We start from the raw sequence: 19,349 nt of genomic DNA, 5'->3' as shown, positions 1-19,349 counted from the left end.
GCCTCATCTGTGACAACATTTACAGTCAAAGAGAAACTCCACTGAAAAAAAGATAATCAGCCAATTTCCTAACACTAACAACTTACCAGGCACTTTCCTCCTACCTGATGTTTGACCATGTTTTTGCATCTGCTGCTTCCATATTTACATGATAGTTGTTTTTCTTATCCTAGTGAAAGATTTCTATCCCTCTGGGCTACACAATCAGTTTCCCACCCGCAAATGCAGACCAAATATAAGATAATGAAGTTTCCAAATTTCCAAATTACAACAGCTGCAAGAAACAAACAGTAGGTACCGTAACATTACAGTGCAGCTAAAATTCTATTAAAAAGAACACTATGTCAACAGAAGTCTTTTTTTATTTCTAAGTGTTCAAATTGTTATTACACATATGCCATTTAACCATTTTTTATTTTAACATTAAGGTAATTACAGTTGAAGGGCTCTACTTCCAGTGGTCTCTCTGCATTGGACACCACCAGAGCAAAACATGAAACATTCCACACAGCTAACAATAAGACATTTTAGTTACCAGAATTACAATCAACTTTTTCTTTTTGCTAACAGATCACATACATACATAACCAGGGCCATCTTCTTTAGAAGAAATACCAAAATTAGTACTGCATTTGTTTATTTTCAATATGAACATCTATACATACGAGCAACATGGTACATGACAGTTTGATTATCACATATACAGTACTTTGGCAGTTCTGTGTTTTTTCCCCTAAGCTCCACAGTAGGCCTTATTTATAAAACATATTGCTAATATGCCCTGCATAAACACCAAGAATCAAATGCATCTTTCATCACCTAAATGGGAGAGGGAGCAGTGCTTTTATCTTGCATTAGACAGCCTTATCATGCATACACAATTTTCTTCCATGGACACTTCAATACATATCCGAGCTAACACTGTCTGCAAAAAATAATCTTTAGTCAAAAAAGATCTGAATTTTCTTCTCAAATTAAGAGAAGCTACAGATGATTACATGACAAATCACTAGCATTTGTTTCAAAATAATACTGAATGTGTCACACTTTTATTGAGGTTACTTGCATATTACCATCTTACAATCACATCAGTCACCTGATCAAGTCATCCCATTTTGAGTTCATTTGTGAAACTGACTTGTCTCTTTTGATACCTACTAATAGTTTGTGATTAACAAATGCTAACTTCTTTGAACACCTCTACCATCATATTCCACATGAAAACTAATCACTATATTAAACCTTTTCACTCAACCTCCCCAGATGAATGATTTCAATTTCCCACCTTCCTGAACACAATTGACCTATTAGCACAGTAATATAAGTGAGGACAATCTTCCCTCTGATATAACTATGCACTTTTAAGTAGCCAAAGTTCTGAGGTAAAATGCATGAAATCTGGCTGCAAAATTTCAGACTTAAGGGAACAAAATCACATTTTATATATATATTGCAAAAAAACCACCTAGAACCTGTCTATAGGGATCTGAAGCAATGTATTTCACTCATCTGTGAAATTTTAGCAGCTATTTCATATTTATTCTATTTGGTCCAAATAGCCCTATATGTTGTTAAGTCACTCAAAAAAGAATGCTATGCCCAAAACCACATCTGCTTCCACAAACCTCTCCTCACCCTTTTATTCACCCTCAACCAGTTCTTAAAAAGTAAGATTTCTTGAGCTATACAAAAACAGATTTAAATTTTATTTGTAATTAATCAACAGTGGATAAGTTAAAAAGCAGTTGAAGATATGTGACATATTTAAACTAAGTAACATGCACTTAATTTGATGAAGTCTCTCTTCCTCAGCCTTTAAAACCTATTTGCATTGAATTATGAACTCTGCAGTACATAAACGGACAGCATATGGCACTTACAATCATGTCTGCAATATAAACAAATATATCAAAATGTTCTGTAACTAAACAAGAAGTAAATCTTGCTTATCTATACAATTTAGAGACTATGTTATCATCAAATGGGAAAATTCCATATAAACTAATTAAGTTGGACATTCACCAGTTTTGAAATGTCCTTTTTCATAACGTTGTTTTATCTTCTTGCTTTGCTTAATTATGTCAGAAAATGAACTCCTCCAATTCTGCTTCCATTTCTTCACTGTAGTTATTTTGTGCCAGCAAATGTTGATCTTGCATCATTAACTTCCACCCTGGTGCGCCCCTTACATCTCCAAGTTCTCTATCACATTCTCCCTTCTCCCTTCCACTGTTTGTGACTCGGTGTCACCCAGAAGCCCTTCCTCTAGGGCAGCATCTTGTGCAACAGAGCTTCCATGTGGCAGAGGCTTTTCTGTCCAGGGTAGCAGGGCTTACCAGCCAAGCTTGCTGGGTCATGGTCCACCGTGTACCAGGTAAGCTCCCTGCGCGCGCTAAGCGCCTTCTGCGCAGAGATAAACCAGCTGTGCACACGTGAGCCACAGAGAGCATCCTGAGCTCAGTGGCCTGGGCAGGCAGCGTGCACAGGGCAGAAACATGACAGAGAGACATTTTGGCTGCAGCAGCTTTAACCCTGTTTGGTGGTTTAACCTGTGTTACAGTCTAATTTAAGCATCACTGTTTACGCAACTTTCAAATGAACGAAAACCCTACAGACAGGTAAACCACTCCTTTTCCACAGAATAACTGAATATGCATTCCAAAATGTATTTAATGCAAACCTTTAAGAGTGTTCTAATAACCACATTTGGAGCCTTTAAATACTGTCTTACTCTGAGGTATATGTCTATTACTGTAGAAGTTAATGCTTCACATAGAAAGTCCCAAAAAAAAAGGGCTACTTGTATTTTCTAGGTCAAGCAAGCTACAGAAAAATGGGAAGAGAGAGCATGTGTTTTGTGTTCAAGTGTTACTGTTTAGCATAATGCTCCATGCAAGCAATGCAAAAAAAAGCTATCTATTCAAGACTGTTAACATTTGAATAAATAGGGTAAATTAGCAAATACAGTATTTAAAATTATCTACAAAAATGTGTTTTTCCAAGTTTTCACTGTTTGTATCAAGTCTTAAAGCAGAAAGCTGCAGGGCAATACCAAAGAAAATGGAATAAAAGAAAAAGTGAAATTGAGACATTTCAAGAAATCCCCTCATAAAACATGAATACTTACTGTAAACTAAACTGAAATTAAAACAACAGCTAAAGCTATTAGGTGGCCTTATCAGCAAACACGTTCAATCAAAAGGCCATAAACAAGTATGCTTTACATATTACTTAATTTGTTTATTTTACACCATGGGGTGAAAGCAACACAATTCATTTTAGTAAAGTATACACAAATAGCCTCACTCAGAATACACTTTTAATGCACATAAAAAAAGTATTCATCTTACAAATTGTTTTGCAATCCAAATATACAATAGCTTGGAAAACAATATTTTAGAAAACTAAAGCCAATGTAGAAAGACTGCTTAATACAACTAAATGATATAAGTTTTTGTATGGCTCTGTCTTTAGAGTTTTCTTACTGCATCATCAATATCAGAAATCTGTTCCTTCAGCTGGTTCCACTGTTCTGGATTTAAAGAAATACCTGAAAAGCATTAAAAATAAACACTTAAAACAAAAAGAAAATAGTGGTGCAGGATCTCGTGCAATTATTATAAAGGCTGCTTTCATACACTAAGCCTCTGTTATAATATTAACACTTGAGTTACTTCAACAACCACCCACTTCCACAGCTTCAACTGAACTTCAGGTTATTTCTAGACAGGTTTACAAAGAAAGTGTGTGGAACATAACTGTAGAAGAACTAGACAAAACACAAGAAGTGAAACAGAACTCTGGCCTTGACAGAAGGCAGTACAAATGTCCTGGGGGATAAGTAGGAGACCATTTATATTCCTGTTGGCTCCTAAAAGCTGTACCTATGCAGACAGGTCTGCTGTGCATTTTTCCAGTACTGTAATTCTGGGGGGGCTTTTCACCTTTTTGTTTCTTAAAGTACTACAAATAGCAGGTGCTATAAGGAGCCTTTTGAAGACTCTCTATCACTCCCTAGCACTCACAGGCCAACACAAAAATTACTTTTTAATTCAAGTTTTTCAGTTTCTAGTGACATTCAACCAATAATCATTCAGTACCCCACAAACCATGACTTCAGTTCTAAATTTGATTTCATCTTCCCTTCAAGCTTGAGTACAGGCCACTGTTTCATTTTTGCTCTGGTCTACTCATTCTTAACCAAAAATTTCTACAACCACTCTGTGGAAAGTGCAGGCTCCTAGGGCTCCCAGTTATCTCATACTTTCTCCTGTCAAGATCTTCCAACTAATTATTATTACTCTCCTCTCCCAGTGATAGCTTTGCTTCACTGCTTTCTCCCTGAAGGTAGAGCAGGACCTGAAAACAGCTGAAACTTTGAATTCCATTTTTGGAGCACAGTCTTTTCCATCACTGTCCTATCAGAGCACCACCACAATTTAGAACAGCAAGTAGTGTACATGGGGCTCCTCCACCAGTCTTTGGAGGGCAGGTTTCATCTGAAAACAGGTCAGGTGTGCTAACCATTATTAAAGGGTTAAATGTCATGAAGATGTCTCTGTATCACAGACCAGATGAACCAAACAAAATTCAGACCTGCAGTTTAAGACACTGACAGTAATTTAAACTGCTGGGTTTATTTTTGTTTTATTACAAAATTTTGACTGATTATACTGGTTTCAGGATAGATAGATAAGCAGCTTATGAGTGCAGCTAGGAAACATTAGACTCACATATTGCATCAGATTATTTTTATCATAACAAGACTCTTTTTGCTGCGTTGATGAACATTTCTATCTACATCCTGTCATTTTTGTCACTTGGCCCACCCATCAAATCCTGTTGTTGTTTGCCATTCCAAGTGCACATACTATTGAATTCTACCTTGAAACACAGAACATAAAGTCCTTAGAAGTTAGAGTAACCTTTTTTGTTAACTAGCAACAAATCCAAAACCAGCAATTTTCCTGTAGAGCACGAGTAGACCTGTTAATGCAAACCTATTTTCAGTGGTTATTTAAGAAATGTTGAAAATGCTTTTTAAACTTTATAAATGACTGTTTACTGAGTTGCTCTAAACACACTAGAAGAATGTAACAAATCTTAGAAGAATGTAACAAATCTTATAGTGATTGTACATTAGATTTCTTCAAACTTAGCAGCCTGCCAGTACATGAGGCTGGGAAAGGACTTTTTGCAACAGCATGTAGTGACAGGACAGGGAGGAATGGCTTCACACTGCAAGTGGGTAGATTTAAAGTGGTTATTAGGAAGAAATTCTCTGTGAGTGTGACAATGCACTGGCACAGGCTGCCCAGAGAATGTGGATGACCCATGCAAGAGACCCATGCAAGAAGTGCTCAAGGCCAGACTGGATGAGGCTCTGAGCAACCTGGTCTAGTGGAAGGTGTTCCTGCCCACAGCAGGGAGTGGGGCTGAATGAGGTGATCTTCAAGGACCCTTCCAACTCAAACCATTCTGTGGTTCTATGAATCCTCAGGGCAGAACATTTCATACTTACCTTTCACTAATGCTATATGATAAAAAGTAGGCTTTCAAAGAGAAGCAACACAACATTAAGCATCACTACTGCACTGTCCTGCAATCCCTATCTTGAGATGTGGAAGTTCTGAAAATGGTACACAGTGAAGCCTTGCCATGAAAAGCAACTGTGCAAGTGACAACTAGAAGTACAATGGCTTGTGCTGTGCTACAGATTACAAACTTGGGATACTTGAGATATTTCTACTTCTACTAAAACATTTTTAACAATCTTTTTTCATAATTAGTCACATTAAATATTTAGGTTGTTTTAATCTAAAATTTAGTAGAAACTGAAAGACATGGTTCGTTTAATAAAATCAAAAATCTTGTAAAAACTATTAAATATTTTCAGCTAATTCTGAAATAAGAAATCCAAATAAAGAGGAAATTAAGTTCATTAAGTTAAACAATTGTGGCAGGGGAGAAAAAATATGGCAATGGTGTAAATATGTTTATAACTCCCTACCAAATTTGCCTGTATTTGACATCTTGCATTCCATAAATCATGGAGGATCTCTTTAGGAAAACAGACTCACTTAAGATTTTATCCATAACCTACAGATGAAACTAATCCTTTGTAAAAGCACAAATCATAAGAAAAATAAAACTCAAAAAGTGTAATGCAGCAACAAAGGAGAGAAATGTAACATAGGAAGTTCTACTGCAAAGTGCAGACCATGTTTCAATACCAAGTAACATTAAGAAAAACAATACCTTTTCTGCCAGGCTTCATTTCACCTTCTTGATCCATCCAGTATTCTCTAATATCAATTAAGACTTTCCCTTTAAAATCCCGAACACTGACATACCTCATTTTGCCAATCTGTCAAAACATACAAGGGTCTATTAGGTATTTTACATATTAAAGCATTCACTTTCCCCAGCAGCATTAGACACTGACATGTCACACTGCAGCTTATTTTAGACACCACAGAAACAACTAGATTAAAAGCTTAATTCAGAGTAGTCAGTAGGCTAATAAGTAACAACTTAAAACTGGTTGAGCAGGCAATGCTCAATGCAAAAGTAGCTCTCCTAGAATAAAAATACCCGTATTCTTGACATGCTTGCTTCTAGCAAGTTGTGAATTCATTGTTTTCTGAAAAAAAAAAATTTCCTTTCTTTGCGAAAGTTCTAAACAAAGAAGGAAAAAGGGAGCGCTACTCCCAAATCTAAATTTTAGTTCATTCCACAAGTACAGAAAGCAAATTAAGATGTTCACATGTAAAACCTTCCCCCCTTTTTTTTAAACACAGTAAATACAGATGGAAATGAAAATTTCCATCTCTATTTACTGTGTCCCAGTAAATACTGTGTCCCAACTGTCCCACACCCACTCCCAAGTCCTCATGGGCACCTCACTGTACCACCAGATCTTCAAAAGCACAGTCAAATCTTTGAAGTCTACCAGTATGTAGCACAGTATGAAATTTCGGAACTCGGATTTTAGAATTCAATAATTTTCAAATCAGTGTCACAACTGCATTACATAGATACCTCTTTTTTTTGGCGGGGGGCAGAATGGGGAGAAACTGGGGAAGAATCATACTACCAACTATGCAATACACTCTGCATTTGGGCTTATTCAATATCTTTCCAAACCTGATAAAAATCTCTCTATTCAGATAAATTCCAAGTACAAGGTGAATTTGATAATCAGAAAATAAATAACTAAAACATAAGCAAATAAAACTTCTTGCAATTCTAAGAAATCTTTTGAATTCTGCATGTATCTTCTGGATACATTTTATATAACAAAAAAACACATTCTAAAGTACACAATTTTAAAATAAAACATTCCCTCCTGGTAAAACAATAACTTTCAATTTCAACTTCTTTATCTCTCCATGTTGCATTTTGATACAATTTAAGGATGGGCCCTGCACTTCTGGCCCAAAAACACTAGAATTAAGTTTGATCTGTAAGACTGAAGAACTCTCCAATCAACTACAATAATTCACAGATGTTAAAGTCATATCCTCACATTTCACAAAATAGATACAAACATGAATACTTTATCTTTGCTTACATGAATTTTTCTTTTTCTGCAGATGCTATATAACATCTTAAATTGATTTTAGAACAATTAAGATAATGTAAATCTGAAGTACTTTTCTTACTTTGAAGCATCCTTTAAAATTAATAAGTCACTACTGTTCATAAGACAGTATTTTCATTGTATAAAGTTACAATACAGATTTAAAACTCAAAAATAAAACTATAATGTTATGGCAGCTTAGCTCTTTCAGACCAAACCTGGTACCATGCCCAAGTCCATCTGCATTCCTGGCAAAGAATACCCTAAATACCCTACATGAACAACCTTTCTTAGTTTTACCCTTTAACACTCCAGGAACTTTTAAGGTCACCTCCAGGAACAGCTTCAACCAGCAGCACTCTGCAGCACGCTTTTTTTCCATGGCTATTGAAGAACATTAGTGCATTGCCATGAAACTCCAGATTTGTCAAAAGAGGTAAAATCTAATTGAATGAAGCAGATTACAGCTACAAGTAGAGTAGAAGGGTTTAAAATATGATTTTCAAGGATAAGAAAGATTCTATGTCTTAATTCAACTACAGTAAGGTGAGGGGAAATAAGGCAAAGTTTACATTCATTCAATCATGAAGTCTATCTTAGCTAAAAGCATTTCTCTATGTAAATGCTGAAAATAAGTTAGAGTTCACATCACATCTAGATTTCAGACTAATGTTCCCATTAAATTTCAGATATTTAGTTGAACTAAAAAAGCTGCCACTACTAAAATTATTAAGCAGGCTTCTAAAGTACAGTTCCAACAAACATCTACACTCAAACAAAATCTAGACTTAACTCATTAAGTAAGGAAACTGATGTTCCTTGATACTTAGTTACCAATAATTCCGATACAGGTAAATTTCGGAATATTTATTTTTTCATGCACCTGCTGATAATGTTAAGAGTAATTCCAGTGATTGAAGGTATTTTTCTGTCTCTAAAACCAAAGCAGCATTCTAAGGGTTGCCGTACTGAGAAAAATAAGTTTTCTTCATATTGGCTGCTACATGGCTGTGTTTTGGCTTTGTGCTGAGCACAGTGATGATAACACAGAGATGTTTTAGTTACTGCTGAGCAGAGCTTACACAGAGCCAAAGCCTTTTCTGCTTCTCAGACTGCCACGCTGGCGGGGAAGCTGGGGGTGCTTGGGAGAGTGGGAGGAGACACAGCCAGCAAAGGTGACCCCAGCTGACCAAAGGCATATTCCAGACCTTGTGACATCACCTTCAGGATATAATGGGGAGGGAAGAAGAGGGAAGGGGGCATGTTGGGCATGATGACTTTCGTCTTCCCAAGTGACACTTAGGTGTGGTGGGCACTGCTCTCCTGGAGATAGCTGAACTGGAGATGGCTGCCTGCCCATGGGAAGTGATGAATTAACTCCTTCTTCTGTTCTGCTTGCATGTGTGGCTTCTCCTTTCCCTATCAAATTGTCTTTATCTCAACCCTTGAGTTTTCCAGCTTTTACCCTCCCAATTCTCTCTGGTGGGGGTGTGAATGAGTGGCTGCCTGGGGTTTGGCTGCTGGCTGTGGTTAAACCAAGACAGGTATCACAATTTACAGCTGAGCAGTTAGTGCAGTTCAACCTTCACAGAGAAGTTCATATACTTTTTATTAAATAGTACAGATCCTTAAATTATATTACTCTATTGACTTACATCAATCCAGGTTTCTGTTTCTTAGAAAAAACACACTGAAATGTATCTCTGTTCCTTTCAGAGATATGCAACTGACTTCCTCTGTGAGTTTCAGCAAGCACCTTCTTTGTCCTTCCTATTTCCAGTTTCTCTGGATTAAACTGCACACCCACAGTGCAAGCACAAACAGCAAAAAATCCTCTCTCTTCCCTAGACAATAACCATATGTAAGGACCACAAGACTCGCGTGAACAGTGACATCTGCAACAAAGCTAATTGTGAAATGCATCGGTGACCATTTAAGTTTCGTAATTAGTGTGCTAAACCAGTAACAGTTTCCCAGCATTATACATTTCTATATCTACCTTCTTTCAGGAGTCTATGATAAGGACACTGGGAAATTATACTGGAAAAATCAAAGAACTTATGCCTCAGAAGTCAAAGCCCATATATGGTGAAAACTCGCAAAAAAAAAAAATAAAGGGGGGGTTGGGAAGTGGATGGACAACGCAGAGACAACTTCTGAAATAACAATTTCAGTTAAATGCATGATCATACAATGTGGTTCTGCTCTGAGCAGCCATTAATGAATCCTGACAAACCTTATCCAAATCTGGCATAGGTAGATGATAAGATTAGTCAAACTACCCAAGCACATGGTGCAGAGCTCAGGTTGGCTTGAAGCCACAGACAGGAATCTAATGCAGCAAGGCTAAACCCTTCCACATTAACACAAATAATGCCTGTCCTTAGGGCCTCAAGTAATACATCACACATGGGAGTAACAAATTTCTGCATCGTAACAGCACATGAATCTTTCATCATGTTGCGGAGTATATACCACGTTCCCTATAAAACCTAATAAGGCCAAGACATGCAAATACATAGAATACACCTTGTCTCTTACACTGAACAAATTGTCTTCTCCTTACATTAACATTATTCTTTTAAAGTAGTTGCAAAAAAATCATTACACCAACAATTTCAAATAGAAATACAAAATGCACATATTTTTGAAAATTATGAATCTTCTGACTACAGTAGTCACAATGATCTCTATATTAAGGGAATCTGTGTGCTTTAAGAACACAGCTTGAGGGTGTAAAACAGGATGACTCTTGGTTTCACATCATTTGCAACCACTCCCACACACAATATGGACACCACAGAACTTGTGACTATCCTATGAATGCTTTACAGTCTGATTTCCATCAGCTGAAGCCACTCTTGTAAAGATATACTGCAAAGTCACTTCCACATCAGAGATCATTTTACTGCCTTGAGAAAGAAGCTCTCCAGAAAGGTTTCTAGTATCATTAAGATGCCTAGAACAAACAAAACTAGATCTAAAAAATTAACGAGCATGCCCTCCTGGGTAGGGGGGGAAGAAGGGGGAGTATTCTCAGACCCACTGTAGTTTTATTTCTATAGTTCAAGATTTGCATGTTCGTTACTGCACAGAAGTTTATGTGGACTACAAAAACTGACAATGCTTCACCATAACACAATGAGTAGTCTAAAAAATATTTTATTGTTGATTACTTCAAAGGCAGAAACAGACTGGGTAATGCTGATGTTTTAGGTCAAGGTGATATTTAAAGATCTGTATTCTACTCAACACCAGAAGAACCTTGTTCTTATCAGAGTAATATGAGTCCTCTACTGTCTGTTTTTAGTAACTTTTTATTATCTTAGGTCAAAGAGGTTTCAAGAAACCAGAGCATGCATACTTTCGCTTTTATTTGAAAGGATCTGAGTGTGTTTTTGCAGGGGCACTAAAAATTTTGACATTTTCTCCACGGCTGGGATTTCTGAACTTACTACAAACATAGCAACTAAAATTTCTAAATTTACTACAAACATATCATTAAGTTTATACATAGCTCTTTAGAGTCCTACCAGCAGTTCACTTCCTAAGTTGTAGAATTCACCATTTCATTTTTCCTACAGGGTTCAAAGCATGCCCAAGCAGACCTAAAAATATTATAGACTTTCTTCAATACAGAAGTCCAGACACAGCCTTCAAGTGAACTTCTCCCTTCTAAGCGAAACTGGAAAAAGTAAGAACTCAGACATTAAAAATAACTGCCCTGTATGGCAGTATCAGTTAAGCAGGTCTTCTCTCGGGGGAACACACTTTTCTTCCCCTGTACTACTTCATATGGATACAGCCCAAAACCATTTCATTCACATTACTCTGCACTTGGGTCATCTCACTAGGCACCTTTCCCATACCCTTTCACAAACTTGAGACTCAAAGCCTCAAGAATGTAAGTTCCTTTCCAGCCAGCTAGTCAGAGACCTTTAATAGATCTTGATCCACACCCCCAAAACAGGCAATTCTGAGCTGTTTATCAACCCTCAGCACGCACTGCTACTGCGTTGGCTAACCCTGGGAACTGCAATACCCTGAATTCACAAATGCATCTTTCTACTGAAAAACAGACATTTATCCCATCTTAAAAACAAGGCAATACCACAAGTTACTATCTTTATGGATCTTCAGTGATAAGACCCTAAATCATGACATAAAGGAACAAACAAAACTTATTCCAAGACGCTGTAATAACACAGGAGGCCAAGCTGCCCTTGACCTAGTTAAATAGGAACGAAGAGTCCACATTTTGGTTTCCAAGAACATATTTTTCAAGAGCCCTAATTAAAAAAACATTTCCATGTAGAGAAAAACCTGATCTAATATTTCTGATATACTGATAGCAAGTACTGTATTTACTGACAAAATGAATACCTACAGATACCAGGAACAACGTCATGAGAATCAGATCAATTGATACAACTCAGATTCTTTTACTCTTGTTGAAACCTAACCAGGTTTTTCTGAGCATCTCATCTAAACGCCAGCATCATAACACCCTTCGGCCAAGGATTCCAGGAGGCCAAGCACTACACAGTCAGGAAGTTCAGATCACCTCATAAAATCTATACAGCATATGATGTAACATGTTACCTTAACCAGGCTCTATGAGTCATCAATTTTACCTGAAACATATTCTCATCTCTGTTACTGCTTTGCTTAGAAGAAGCTGCACCTTTTGAACTTTCACCAGTCTTTTGTTTCTTCACAGGTTTTTCTGGAGTTACTTGCTTTTTCCGCTTTGCCTTGGAGCAAAACAAAAAGAGAAAAGCATGAGCCACACTCTCTCTGTATGCTACAGATAAGTTTACATTGTATGTCACAGCCTACTACCAGGCAATGCACTTCAACACCTTCTTGCTGTGAAGGCAGGAATTCAATACTGTACATTTAGGCTGGAATTTAAAAACTTCAAAATGAACCTGATTCTGTTCTCAGTGAACTAATACTTTGGCTTCGAAAAGAATTTAATCACATCAGAATACATTTCAAGAATCCTTCTCTTTTTGCACAGTAACACTGTCAGTTCAATAGTTTTAATAAAAAAATTAAGTCTGATGGAAATGGCACCCTCTTCTCCCCTAAATGGAACAAAAAGTACAGAACAGCTTGCAACACCTCCAAAAAAAAAAAAAAAAAAACCCCACCAAAAAATAGATAATAAATAATCTAGAAAAAGATAATAAAAAAAATCTGGAAACCACCTCTACCAGATCATTGTTTTTTCAATAAGCATCTAATTGCTGACCACAGCAACTTATTCGACTTTTTAAAGCATTCAGAAATATCACCTGTAAATCAGATTACACAGAGAAGCTACAAAGTTACTATTTCTACTCCTGTAAAAATAGGAGATCAGATCTCTCCATGTACTGCACTGCATTAAAAGACCTGATGTCTATGTTACCACCTAGTCTTTCTTAAAAAAGATAAATTAGCAATTTTTTTTTAAATCACTTTGATTTGTACAATCATTTTGTTTTTATTCAAAATGACTGGTACATCTACACAAACTTGTAACTTAAATAACTATTTAAATTAAATGGAAACATTTGATTTATACATTTCTAACAATCATATTAAAATTTATCAACTCAGGTTGGCTCAGCTTTTGAGCGAGAAACTAGCAGATGGTGTAAGAGCAAATAAAACAAAATAAAGCAGAGAAAAAAACCCATGCAAACAAGTGACACAAGGAGCACAGGGTAAGTGCAGATTTTTGTTATGGAGAAGTAATCCATATATTAAAATGGCAGAGGGTGGCTGTAGGCATGTTCTCAAGTTCTAATTCTTCCCACCAGAGCAGTTGATACAGAAGTGTTCAGAAGCTTGCCACAAAGCAGCAAAGAATCACAGGGAATTTGCAATTATCATATGGAATGGCATGAAGAAAACAAAGTGCAACTAAAGAAAAAAACTTTTCTTCAGGGAAAAAATTATGCAATCCACCCATACTTGGAAGGTGGATTGTTTGGTTTTTGGTTGTTGCAGTTGTTGAGATGAGTGGGTGGAAGAGAAAGTTTCTTAAGAGTGTCTGATAAATTATATGGAATGACATACATGTTGTAGCATAAGGCTCACCTAATTCCTTAACTGCAGCCTGAAAAAAAGAGTTAATACAGTAGTGAATTGTATGTATTGTTCACCTTTTTGTCAACTTCACTATCTGAATCACTGGCAGATGAGCTTGAAGATACAAGTTCCTTTGATTTAGGCATTCTGGGAAAAGAAAAATAACATGAAAACACTATATAAGGAGTGACATTCTATTTTGGCTGAAAAGCAATCTTCAAACCTGTTTGTACTGGCTCATCTTCTTCAAGCCCTCCTAAAGATTTTCCTGCCTTTTCATTTAAGCTTTAATATGCACTGCAGATGCAATATCAAGCACTCTTCCCTCTTGTCTCTCTTCCTCTTTTTGCTGCAACTGCATTAAAACACATCTAGAGCACATTAAATGCAGTGGTTTGGCATCTGAACTGTCTACAGCAGAATGATTTTTCACAATTTTCATATATCCCTGCACATGGCAAAACCCTCAATGTAAAACACACAGTACAATAGTGCCTTTCAGCTGAATCCTTTCTACTACCTCCACAAATATGAATTATTAACACTCTAGCAGTATGTATACTCTGGCACGGGCATCTCACCCAGCTGGATTTGCAAGCAATGTGCTGCACAAATGTCACACACGAAATGCCTGGGCTCCCACCTATAATCTAACAGTCTAAAATACACTTCAGCTGCAGAGAGCTACAGCACTGCAATTAATATTTTCACTGCAACTTCAACACATCAGTCACTGGCGACTATTAATTCGCCAGACAAGCAGACACTCAGCATTCCTTGAAGGCGTGCTGCCAGGTGCACTTGCACGTCACCCTAGTATGCAAACATGTGGTTAGGTATAGCGGTTACACATCTTCCCTGCTGCTATAAACTCTTTGTAACAAACATACTGCTCATTTGGTCTTTTAGAGTAAAATTAAGCATCCCTGAAACTGTACAATACAAACCTCAGCTAGGAAAGGCCAAGATAGTATTACACAGTATCTCAGGAAAGAAAAAAGGAGTAATAGCGTTCTTAAACGGGCAGTGGAAAAAAAAACCCCACAGAAGCAAATGAAAAAAAAAAAACCAACAAAAAACCCAACAAAACAAAACAACCAAACCAGAGTCCAAATAATGCTAATGGACCAACGTAGTTCTAAAGTAGGGCAAGACCTGAGGTAATAGCCTGTAGCACAAGGACGGAAGCTGCAGCACTGCACAGGATACAGGGTGTGAGGAAGCACACACAAGCCACGCTCTAGGATGGAGGCAGAGGAGCGCTGGAATGGGACAATGTGAAAATAAGCAAACGGATGACACTGAGTCGGCGAGCTAAACGATGTTTCGGGGGATGACCCCGGGGGTCCGCATGGGACGGAGAAAGGGACAATATGGAGGAATGTGTGGGCGGAAACCGGACGAAAAAGGGATGCGAGGTGGTGGGTGCCCCCCGGGAGAGGCCGAGCGTGAGGAGACACCGCAGTGCCGGGGAGGGGGACGGGATAAACCAGGCCAAAGGAGACCGGGGAAAGGTAAGGCAAGGAATACGAGTAGAGAACTTCAGGTAGGCGGATCCCAGCCGCCATTTTCCTCCCCTATTCCTCTTTTCCACGGCTCGTGTCGCCCCCCGAAGATACAAGTCGAGACCCGAACAAGGATGGGGGCGAGGGGGTGGGCGGACGAGAACGCCCAAATCTTCCTAGGGCAGGGCGGCAGCGAAGGGACTGTGGGTTACCCGCGGCTGAGCGGACGAAAAGGACAGCACAGAAACTAGCGGGCCAGGGGTCGCCAGCGGGCCGGGTCTACCCCCGGCCCCCGACGCGGGGGGGAGCACGGCCGGGCGCCATCTTATCCCTCTATCAGAGTGTGCCCCCCAACATGGCAGCTCCCCCTCGGCAGCGGCGGCTCGCTCCTCCCGCTCCACAGCGGGGTATCTCTCCCGCTGGGCACCGCGGCCACTCGAGGAACAAGGGGAAGCCTCGCCTCGGCGCCACCCATCCACGGCTGCCCCGATGGGGCCGGGAGGTGCCGCGGCGGTGGGGGTCGTGGGAAGGGGCGCGCGGGAGAAAATGGCGGCGTGGCGGGGGCGCGCGAGGGGATCCAGCACTCACGTCCTGCTCCACGCGTGGCTCCTCCGCAGCGCGACACAAGCGGAACTGACGCGGCTCGGAACGCCCGCCCCGGGCCGCTCACGTGGGGCGGCGGGGGGCGGCTTTAAAGGGAACGCGGCCCTTTGTCCCCGTCGTCGCTCGTTCCCGCCTCCCTGAGGGGCGGGAAAGGGATCGTAGTGCTGCTGGAAAGGAGATTTTTACAGGATCACAGAAAGTCCCGAGTTGGCAGAGACTCACGGAGGACATCGACTCGTGCTTCTGGCCCTGAACAGCACACTCCAAGAGTCATACCCTGTGCTTGAGAGCGTTGTCCGAACACTTCTTGGTGCTGTGACCACCTTTCTGGGGAGTCTGTTTTAGTGCCTAACCACCTTCTGAGTGAAAAACCTTCTGGTATCCATCCTAAACATCCCCTTACTCGCCAGCGAATCCTGTCGCGGGCCACGAGAGCGAAGATATCGGTACCAGCCCCTCTGCTTCCCTTCGTGAGGGAGCTGGAGACTGCGACAGACCTTAGAAAGAATTTCTTCGCATAAACGATTAGACATTGGAATGGGCTGCCCAGAGGGGTGGTGGAGTCATTGTCCCTGGAGATCTTTAAGGAAAGACTGGAAATGGCACTTGGTGCCATGGTCTGGTTGACCTGGTGGTACTGAGTCATAAGTTGGACTTATTATTAGTTGTCTCAAAGGTCTTTTCTAAATTGATTCTGTCGTTCTCTGAAGTATCCCCTCAGTCTTCTCAAGGTAGAAAAAAACCCCTACAATAATTCATAAATAGCAGGGCTTTTTCACGCTCTGCAGCGGTTCCTCGATGCCGCTCGGCGCCGCCCGGGCAGCGGCGTGAGGCGGGCTGCGGCTGCGGCGGCTTTGCATAGCGAAACCACGGCCCCGCCGCACCTGGGCCGCCGCTCGGCAACCCCTCCTGAGGCTTCCCCTTCTGAGGCTTCCCCTTCTGCCACCCGATCCCCCTTCTGCCACCCGTGCCCCGGGTTTCCTTCTCTTACCGCGGGGCTCTGCAGCTAGGGAGCGGGGAGCATCAGGGCGCCTGTCCTGGCAGGGACGCCGGGGGCTGGAGCACCGCGGATGGAAGGTTAAAGCTGTCTCAGCGCCTCTTTTAAAACACTTACATTTTAAAAGTTGTCCAAGCAAATAAGCTTGAAAACATACTGACAGCGTTGGGGTTTTTTCTGCCGCGTGTTCAAGTGGTGATGCGTCCCCAGCGCCCTGCTGAGGAGGGCTTCACAAGGCCGAGTTCGCCCAAGCGAGTTCTGCTTCTGAGACACACCGAGATGGAAGGGAGGTGAGGAAAGGGCCCTCTGCCCTCCGCTTTGCAAGAGGCGATTTTTAGCAGCCTTTGCAGACTGCGATAGGCCAGGCATGCTGTCAGAGCACGAAGTGGTTTCATGTTGTGTCTTCTGTGTTACCTGTTGAGCCTTTCAGTTTATGATGAATGTAATGTTATGAATATATAATGAATATAATGAATTTATTGCTATTACTAACATTAAAATACGGTCATGATTCACACAGAACTAACACAGCTTGCTCCTATTTGCTGATCACTGTTTGCAGCAATGGGTCATGTAGTTGTGTTGTGAGCAATGACAATTCTTCAGACACCCTGTACCAGTTGAGTCCTTTTCTCATTCTTACTAACTCTAGACTTATGCCTTTGCTACCTCGTGAGTACAACCTTTTTGTAAAAAGTGCAAGCAAACTATAAAAAATAGGAAGTGGACTATAATCCCAGTTCTAGCTTCCAGATAAAATTGATACAGACTGAGTGAGGGAGGGGTTGATCAGCTTTCATAATTCCAATAACAAACACCTATTAATAAAGTGTTGAAAAGCAAAAGTCTTTGGCTTTTTTTTTTTTATTAATTGCAAAGATCTCTGTTTATTAATGTGGGCCAAAAAGGCAAACAACATGTTTCTAGAAGGAATAATTGTCCATAATCAGCATGAGCAGCTGCAAGTTCTAAGCAGTGTTTCTGAAAAAGTACTTCAAGGAGGTGGACAAAAAAATTTTCAGAGGGGATCCATGAAGTCTTTAGAGCCCTCATCATGAAGTAAACTGGCTTTTGCTGTGACAAGTGGCTACCACTTCTTCACTTTAATAGCAGGAAAACAGAAAGGAAATACCTGAAATAGGAAGTGCACTCATCTAAATAATCCTTGGTAACTTGTAGTTTCACAATGTCATGTAGATTGCAAAATGAAAATAAAAATAGAAAAATATAGAATTCCTACTACATGTCTGACCTTTGGAAGATAAAAATACATCTGTTTATACAAGCAGGGGTCAAAGTACAGTAAATGATATGCAGGCAATACAGCAGTTATCACCACTGCAGTAACGCCTGGCTTGTCAAAACATGTAATTGTGGAAAATGAACAGATATAGTATAACACTTAATGTTTAACTCCAACAATAAGATCATCTCAAAATAAGGACTATTAAGTTGTAAAAAAATATAGTAAGTCTTTTCAACTAATTGATGCTAATTTTTCATGTTAGAGGCATAATGAGAGTTTAAGTGTTTGTAATCCGTATATGCCTTGCTTTTTTACAGGTCAACACTTGGTACACAAAGAATGTTCAGGTTTTAATCAAATCATGAAGGAATTGTTTATTTAAATCAACAATTCTTTATGCATTTCTAATAAATCCTTTCAGTCTTGACATAAACTGACTAAAAGAAACATTTTCTGCTGGCTCTTAATGAGTTAATTTCTCCCACCTGCAGTATTTCCTCCAAAGCAAGCACCAAGTTTATTTTTACAGCTGAATTCCTAAATAGCAGGTCAGTAAGAGGAAAGGAAGGTTTGCTGCAACTGGGATTTCATGTTCTGCTTTTCAGGAATGTTACATTTCTTTAAGAAATATTCTGGTCATTAAGTATAGCAGCAGTTTGAGCTTTTGGTAAATTACCTTCACTATATTTTATTGTATTTAGAAAAGAAGAAAGAAGCGACTAAGAAAAAATGCTGTCTTTAGAACAGTGGGGAAGGAGCCATAATTTTTCCAAGGTAAATCTCTGCTGTTACCTTCTGAGTGAGTCATCTATCCCCCCCAGGGGTATAGTTCACTTTCTGAGCTCTTAAAATAGACTTTTGTAATGGGTTTGTTCCTTCATCAGACACTTTCCTTCTGTAGCTGCCTTAAAAGGGCTTAAATTCTTCTAGTTACTGCCTGATTGCCTCATTTCATATCCCGCATGTCTTCGGCAGAGAAGAATGTTGAAGCATTAGTTTTTTCTTCAGTAACAGATTTTAGCATGCAGATTTGCAGATTTGAATGAGAATGCTGAAAGATACACGCTAGTGCTTCTGATCACATAGCAATTGCTAACTGCAAAGGATGGCTCCTCTGGTTAGAAATAGTAGAGCTAGCAAGAAAAGCATTTTGGGGCAAACCATAAGTGTGGGACAGCTTTTAAAGCTTTGGTGTTTGTTCTTACTAGTTTAAAAGGTAGAAGAAGAAATCTGCTGTGAAAGGGTAGGTTAGCTTATAATATTGGCAGTAGTTTTATTAAAGTGTCAGGAAAGAAAGAGTAAGGGATGCTACCACACAGTGGTTTTGTTTGTGGA

General features: G+C 39.6%; 1 protein-coding gene across 2 annotated transcripts; it reads right to left on the bottom strand.

Annotated features, from left to right (window-relative positions):
• Positions 1-3,219: 3,219 nt before the first annotated feature.
• Positions 3,220-15,887, bottom strand: SUB1 (SUB1 regulator of transcription). Of its 2 annotated transcripts, XM_084225595.1 has the most exons (6): positions 15,757-15,887; positions 14,819-14,925; positions 13,738-13,810; positions 12,217-12,336; positions 6,259-6,367; positions 3,220-3,550 (listed from the first exon to the last, which is right to left on the bottom strand). In XM_084225595.1, the coding sequence occupies exons 3-6, from the start codon at positions 13,807-13,809 to the stop codon at positions 3,471-3,473; spliced, it is 381 nt and encodes a 126-aa protein (XP_084081721.1). In that variant the 5' UTR covers position 13,810; positions 14,819-14,925; positions 15,757-15,887; the 3' UTR covers positions 3,220-3,470. The 2 variants fall into 2 exon arrangements, with proteins under 2 accessions (XP_084081721.1, XP_084081720.1); XM_084225594.1 differs by lacking the exon at positions 14,819-14,925 and having other exon boundaries at positions 15,757-15,809.
• Positions 15,888-19,349: the final 3,462 nt, after the last annotated feature.

The sequence above is a fragment of the Fringilla coelebs genome, assembly GCF_963513975.1.
Source record: "Fringilla coelebs genome assembly, chromosome: Z".
Classification (NCBI taxonomy): domain Eukaryota; kingdom Metazoa; phylum Chordata; class Aves; order Passeriformes; family Fringillidae; genus Fringilla; species Fringilla coelebs.
Note: the sequence above shows the minus strand (reverse complement) of the source record. Positions and strands in the feature narration are given on the sequence as shown.

Coding starts and splice junctions, on each gene's coding strand:
- SUB1 (XM_084225595.1), bottom strand. CDS start 13,809: ATGCCTAAATCAAAGGAACTTGTATCTTCAAGCTCATCTGCCAGTGAT. Junction 12,337..13,737: donor ATAGTGAAGTTGACAAAAAG/GTGAACAATACA, acceptor TTTTGCTCCAAG/GCAAAGCGGAAAAAGCAAGT. Junction 3,551..6,258: donor AATGAAGCCTGGCAGAAAAG/GTATTGTTTTTC, acceptor AATGCTTTTCAG/GTATTTCTTTAAATCCAGAA.